Source organism: Portunus trituberculatus, chromosome 17 (genome assembly GCF_017591435.1).
Source record: "Portunus trituberculatus isolate SZX2019 chromosome 17, ASM1759143v1, whole genome shotgun sequence".
Classification (NCBI taxonomy): domain Eukaryota; kingdom Metazoa; phylum Arthropoda; class Malacostraca; order Decapoda; family Portunidae; genus Portunus; species Portunus trituberculatus.
In genome coordinates this window covers 19,922,200-19,929,699 of record NC_059271.1, presented here as the reverse complement: position 1 = coordinate 19,929,699, position 7,500 = coordinate 19,922,200, and the positions used below count along the sequence as shown (strand labels likewise).

The 7,500-nt window shown below is 43.9% G+C and overlaps 1 protein-coding gene across 2 annotated transcripts in view; it reads right to left on the bottom strand.

The window, feature by feature from the left end:
- The window catches only part of LOC123504990 (calmodulin-binding transcription activator 1-like), a 697,746-nt gene that overhangs the window by 88,872 nt on the left and 601,374 nt on the right, over positions 1 to 7,500 (bottom strand). The window contains exon 5 of one of the 2 annotated variants that reach the window (XM_045255981.1): positions 4,246 to 4,316. In XM_045255981.1, coding sequence (XP_045111916.1) covers positions 4,246 to 4,316 — 71 coding nt within the window. The remainder of the gene's footprint in view (positions 1 to 4,245; positions 4,317 to 7,500) is intronic. The other variant, XM_045255980.1, reaches the window with a different exon arrangement.

The following is a 7,500-nucleotide window of genomic DNA, read 5'->3' as shown; positions in this document are numbered from 1 at the left end:
TGATTTACTGGTATACAAGCGAGCAGCAGCATGTAGGCAAAGTGACATGTTGAAATTAATGTTCTGGACCTTTGCTTCATACATTATGATGTGCACCTATTTACACAGTGACGGCCGCGCTGATTCATCACCCCTTGTACATCACTCGAATCAAAACTATTTATCTCAAATTTACGATCGCGTTTACAGGCGCACTTACTCTTGTTGTCGTTAGTGGAGAAGGTGCTTGCTGCTGCTGTTGTCGGTGTGTCTGTATCTCTAGCTTGTAAGGATGGAAGGAAGTGTTTGGTGAGTGCGGATTTCTGGACTCAATATTGTGGTGTGTGTGTGTGTGTGTGTGTGTGTGTGTGTGTGTGTGTGTGTGTGTGTGTGTGTGTGTGTGTGTGTGTGTGTGTGTGTGTGTGTGTGTGTGCCATACGTGTGTTTTGCAGTGGTCTACAAAGAATATGAGAAAAAAGGAAAAGTTTAACAACAGAGGAAACAGGCGGGGAGCGGCGGGGCGGCGTCAGGTGGCGTGTTACCACATCTAACGGCAGCGGATACACAGAATTTAAATTTTATATATCAACTGTGAAAAAAGAACAAAAACACTAATAGTTACATACTGATTGAGTTTCTATGAATATTATGACGGGAAGCTAAAATAAAGTATAAATTAATGTATGTACCTATACAAAATACATATATTTCATACAATAAATCTATACGCAGTTGCAGACCCATGAACAACTAACAGTTATGAAATTAGATGCAACTATAACACCCATAGCTGATACCATCCTTACATTAGGTGCAACGCTTTACATGTGTTTCATTTTGTCTCATTTTATTTTTCATCATCTCTCTTCACGGTTACCTAAGAGTCGAATTAATTTCTACTTCTGCTTCGTATGTTGCAGTTGTTTTCTTGCGATATTGCATTTATAGACGACACGTTTCATACTGAGGCCGCAAGGAGCTCCACTTGTCGTGCTCACAGACTGTTCCACTAGTAACTTCTCAGATCCGCGCCTTCCTGTCTCGATGTCTTTTGAGAACAAGAAATTTTTCATGAGGCAGTAATAGGTGATACTAAAGCAATTTTCACTAGTCAAGTGTAATTTTGTTGTGTAATGGTAACGCTCTGTCTTGTCCTAAGCTGAAACACGAAACTTGGTGCATCGTTTGAAGGCGATCAGACGATTCTTTATTAATTTGATAAACATGTTGCGTATACGTGCCGAGCAGCAGTATTATATGTATAAGTTTACATGGCATTTACTGGAACTCCTGCGCAATCATGACCAAACAGCTTTTGTATTTTACTTTATGTTCGGCTCAGAACTGTACCATGGAAAACTCATATTCGTCAAAATGTTGCAACAAAAAAATACGACTATAAAATATACCAATGAAATAACCATTACCTTGCAAATTAAGTAGATGATTTTTAAAAGTTATATCCAACTCGTTTGCTGTTATCCTGAAAGGTCCCATTTCAATAAATTATTACAACTAATTTTTCTGACTACAAACTACTATTATGATATTGCTTTACATTATCTTGCTATTGTGCGAGGATTCACTGCTCACTTGCCTCTTCTTGGCTTTCACGTCTGTGTTCACGTATTCGTCTTCCGTTCCAGTAGCAGGAGTTACTTTCTCCTGATGCTTCCCGAGACGCTCCTTAACCATCAAACTTAGCGAGGGAAGATGATCACATGAGTTGGTGTCAGAATTCGAGTTGAAGCTTATGTCAGTTGGTGAAATGACAGACATGAACGATATTCGCCACTCTAACCGCCCACGCAGAGGTTCCCCAGTGTAAGGATATTTTTATACTAGGAAACGCTTTCCTCATCATTCAAGGCTAAAGATAAAACCGTTGTACGTATGTACTGTTTCATCCACAATCCAGCTCTGCGGGCGAATAACATTCTAAAGAGTTTAATCAATCTCAGTGGATCCATAAAAGTGTATCTCAGCTCGCTTTAAACATGTACCGGAGTTCACTTAACACTACAAACTGCTCGTCAGCTTTGCTTCAACTTTATTCACATCGTCCGAACACAACCAATGCTCCACGCAGTGACGGGGCTGTGCAGCAAGGGAGGGCATGGGAGTTGAGTGCCAGAAGCCCTTTATACTATCCCCCGTGAGGAAAACCCGGTGAAATATCTCTACTACACAAAAAATAAATCAATAATAAAAGATATAGGAAACGGGTGAACGCTGAGGACTTGCAGCTCGTGACGCGGGAACGAATAAAGTGAAATCCTCGACACATCGGTAAAACTGTCAGCACGCCAACGAGCGACGCACCACCCACACCCCACCCCACCCTACCCTACTGATCCCTCACCCCCCTATACCCACCCACCTGCCATTGGACGCTTCAGACAAGGTGAGGATGGGGAGTAATACCACCCACTACCTCCCCTCTCTCCCCTCCCTCCTGTCTTCTATCCTCCCAAAGCACGCACACGGGCGAGCAGGAACGAAGTACAATTGTTTCTGCCGTCTCGTGAGCGTCGTCCGTCCACGGGTAATCCAGTCCCGCCTTGACGCACCAATCAAGGCTGGAGGGCCGCCAAGGCAATATCACTCTGCTTACACAAAAGCTTCCCGGGTTGCCAATTACACACACTGTTTGCGTCAGGCGGAGTATTGCTGCCTCCTGTCCTTCCTGTGCCAATTCATACAAAGTCGCGCCCAAATGACAACACGCGGAGGCGACGGCAAATGCTACTGCTGCTGTTGTTGCAGCTTGGTGGCTAGTGGATGGGTGGGTGTAGGGTGGCTAAAGTGGTAGCGGTGGATGGGTAATGATGCGTGGTTCTGTGTATCGTCTAAAGGTACTCAAAAGAAAATACACACACACACACACACACACACACACACACACACACACACACAGCGCGCGAGCGAGGGAAAAATACACTGTAGACATTTTCTTTACAACCAAGCAGATGGAACATTGTGCGTAGTTTCTTTCCACCGACACACCAACACACCGACACCGACACACACACACACACACACACACACACACAAACACACACACACCATGCTGACAAATGCTAACGAGGACCAAGTTTTCTTTGCCAACAGGAACTTTGAGACTGTGAGCGGCCTCCTCTCAGCAGTTACCCACAATGCCCGCCCGCTAGACAGCAGCACCACCACCACCACCACTACCACCACCGCCGCCACCAGCCGGTGATGATATGAACAAGAGTAATTTTTGCACCAGGCTCTCCGGCACATCACAACAAGAACACCAGTACGTACTAAGCGACACCAGCCAACCATTCCGTGCACCAAGCCACAGTAATGCAATGTGTACGTATGTGACGTCCTTGTAAATATATATAGATACACAATTCATGACATGCCTGAACGTGACGTGGAAGGAAAGAGTTTGGGAGGAGGAAAAAATGTCTGCCGAACGAGAGACGCATGACGGAATACAATTTTGGTTATGTAAGAGTGGGCCAGTGAGTGACTAGATATTATTATTGTTGTTAACATCATTGTTTTCATCTTTCTCTTTTATAATAGATATTATTACCATCATCATCATTGCATCATTTCTTCTATATTCATTACGATGACGCATTCTTTTTTTTTTTTCTTCTTCTTCTCCTCCTCCTCCTCCTCCTCCTCCTCCTCCTCCTCCTCCTCCTCCTCCTCCTCCTCCTACTACTACTACTACCACCTTTACTACTACTACTACTGACAATAACACCATATTAATAACAAGACTACTTCACACACACACACACACACACACACACCGAGTCCCGGTAAGCGGCGAGGCAAATGGGCAAGCCTCTTAATGTGTGGCCCCTGTTCACCTAGCAGTAAATAGGCACGGGATGTAACTCGAGAAGTTGTGGCCTCGCTTTCCCGGTGTGTGGAGTGTGTTGTGGTCTCAGTCCTACCCGAAGATCGGTCTATGAACTCTGAGCTCGCTCCGTAATGGGAAAGACTGGCTGGGTGACCAGCAGACAACCGAGGTGAATTACACACACACACAGCTACCTACCATACTTGACACGTACAGACACACACAAAATAGATTAGAGTTACATACCGTGATGATGAAGAGGAGGAGGAGGAGGAGGAGGAGGAGGAGGAGGAGGAGGAGGAGGAGGAGGAGGAGGAGGAGGAGGAGGAGGAGAAGGAGAAGGAGAAGAAGGAGAAGGAGAAGGAGGAGGAGGAGGAGGAGGAGGAGGAAGAGGAAAGGCTGGTAGGGAAGGACACTCACCTAATCTTGACTCCTTGGAGAGCCAGTCAGTGTGTCTGTCGAAGCTGATGAGCAGTGACGCAATTTCCTGATGGGGAAGGAAAAAGCTTAGTTAGTTAGGAATTCTGTATGTGTGGGGAGGGGAGGGAATTATTTATGAGTACATCTTTTATATAATAGTTCTGAGTAATCCTTTATTTTGTCTGGTGTATGCACGTAACTTAACGCACACGCACAAAATAAGATTTATATTTATGGGTAATGTTTCTAAAATGAATAGCATTTAATAGTTAATACTAAAGTTATTTATATAAGTATAACAGTCATACACAATATTTCTGGCTCACTCACGCTCTGTACATGATTAACTTTCGTCTAGCACATGCAAGTTCTTTAACGCTAATTATATTTCCTTTTGGGGGATAGGAGAGAAGTTGATATTTGTAACTTTACGAGTCTTTGATATTTGTGACTTACTCTATTTTGTACGTAATCTACTTTTGTGTAATGATGAATATTTAACACATAATAATAATAAACAGGACTTCTATGTTTTTCTGGGGTGGTGGGGAGAGAGGTAGTGTTATTTCTATTTCTAAGTTCAGCAGCCTTTGAGATTTTGTTTACTTATTCTATTTTGTCGTAATTTACTTTCGTCTTGTGCATGAACATAACTCGGCAGTAAAGAAGAAAACCGAACATGATTTAGTTTCTTCTCATGTGTGCGTTATCTGGTACCATTAAGTATAATTGTTTTAACTTATTCAATTTTGTATATGTCACTCGTATCGTGGAGGTGAACATTGTACTGCATGAAAAAAAAAGTACAGTATTCTCTTCACGTGTTGCTAACGGCGTGCATAAATATAAACACTTAAATGGAATATGATGGTTGACTAAAAGACTCAAGAAACTTCTGTGACAAATGAGTTAAACAAGTAACGATCTTTTTAACGTTAACTGATTCCATTAGGTACATTAAAACAAAGCATTGCAACAGTTCACAGCCAGACAGGAGAGCAGGAACCTTGCAGTGCGTCAAATACCACTCTGTTCACTCACATACACAATTTTTCCATTAAAAGAACATTTCCAGGAACGTATTTCAACGCTAATAACTACTTCACCACATTAGATTCTGATTTGATTACCGAACTGTAATTCCCTTCTGTAAAACTACATTAGTATTTCGGAGCAAAAAACTTAAACTTCCTAAACAACGCAGAAGTTTGGCAGTGTTCTTCCTCCCGGACTGAGTAACAGCAGCAGGCAGCCAATGAGAGCACGGGGTAAACTCTTCCAACCGACCAATCAGAGAAGGAGATTCAAAGGGTGGCGCGGAAGGGGACCTCGAAGTGAATCTCCTTCCATTACTGCCTGATGATATTCTGCTGCCAGGATTTTACAGTCGTTGGCTCGGGTTACCCTCACCTTCATGTTATTAACTCCACCGCCCTCTGCTCCTCTCATCGCCAGCCTCGGCAGCGTGGTGGGGGGCGGGGCTCGGGACAACACTGCTCTCACTACTTGCTTGACTCGAGACTTCCTGCTTAAAAGCCATTGTTCACCCAAGTACACAATGCCGCTTCCCCTCCTCCTCTTCTTCCTCCTCCTCAATTACCCTTCAGCGTAAAACACAATGGGGCTGAATGGACCAAGGAGCGTTTATAGGCTTATATTAAAATTTCCGCGCCTAGAATGTGTTCATGCACGCCAAGTATGTTACGAAACAGAAGACTGTATGCATTTTTCGCTGTGCACTGTTGAAAATCTAATATTTGTTTCTCAAGTGAGTCGAATCTTTGTTGGTGTGAAAGGAAACTATTGCATGCTCCGTTTGTCTATTAGAAATTAAAGTTACTGCATTTTTCCTTAAGACGGGTTCACACGTGTCAATTTGCGACTGGAAAAAAAACAGTCGCAAAATAAGACCAACATGTTGGTCTTGTTCAGTCGATTTACGACTATGTTTACGTTGTGACGTCACGGAGAAAGGCTTGAAAATGTGATGTCGATGTAGAGAAGAAGATTTTGTAGTTGGTGAGGGAAAAACAAACAAACACACATTTGGAACTCTAAAAGGTGAATTTACAGCAAAAGAAGCTTATGTAAATAGGCGTTCGATGAGATATCGGAGAGTCACTCTCCGATGACTGCTTCCCTCTGTGCAGGGTGTTGTTGGAGGTGAGGATTGAATACTTGTGAGGATTTAATTTGACCGCAATCGTAATCGTCACCAGAGGAAGACATTTTGTTGGGTAGCTGTTTGTTTACATTCACTTCCCGCCAACTAGCAGATACTTCCCAGTCGCAGTGTGAACGTGTTCCGACTAGAAGGGCTTAGTCGATACTTCTAGCGACTTGCAATTTCAGTTGCATATTGACAGGTGTGAGCCGGCCTTTAATATATATGTTTATGGACATACGAAAAAAAAAAAGGTGTAAACTGTACTTATGGGCAGACCAGACAGCAAACTCCTATTCACTCTGATACAGGAGGCGGTCGTAAGCATGTTAATAAAAGACACACTGCGAGTGACTTCTACATATGATGTGTGCATGGTGTCGCGGATCGAAGCGGCGTGCGTGAAAGTCATCCCTAAGTCCCTCCACCAGCACTTTTAATGATACTACCATCAACACGCATTTCTCCACCACCTCATCTTTCCAACTCCTAATAAATTGCAGTTGTCTATTCACAAATGCGAATACTCCTTGAGAATATGAACAAATTCTAATCCTTGGTAATTCCTTGGAGATCTCAGAAAATTCCCCCCAGCCCAAAGAAGCCTCAGTATAACCGTTCCCTAAACTCGAGGCAAAACGCTAAAAAGTAGGAAAATTCCCCATTCCCAGGGCTTGGAAAAAAAATCTCTCCCGATCCCCCCACTCCCGCCTTGCTCTCCAGCTTCCCCAGGGATCCTTACATCGCTTCCTGAAGCTCTAAAACCCTCGCTGCCCGCTAGCATCCCCGGCAGGTTACTCATTAAGACTCCATTTCGCACCCGGGTTGGCTCTGCTTCCCTTCCTCCAGCTTCCCTCACCCAACCAGCCAGCCAGCCAGGCAACCAAGCAGTCAACTAACCAACCAACCAACCAACCAACCAACCAACCAACCAACTACCCAGCCAACCACCCAGCCAACCAGCCAACCACCCAGTCAACCACCCAGCCAACCAGGCAACCAGCAGCAGCGCCCCGTACCTCCATGCCAGTTAAATAAAAATTACCACCAATAACGTTCTAACTTTTGCTAACTCCTCACTCCGAGC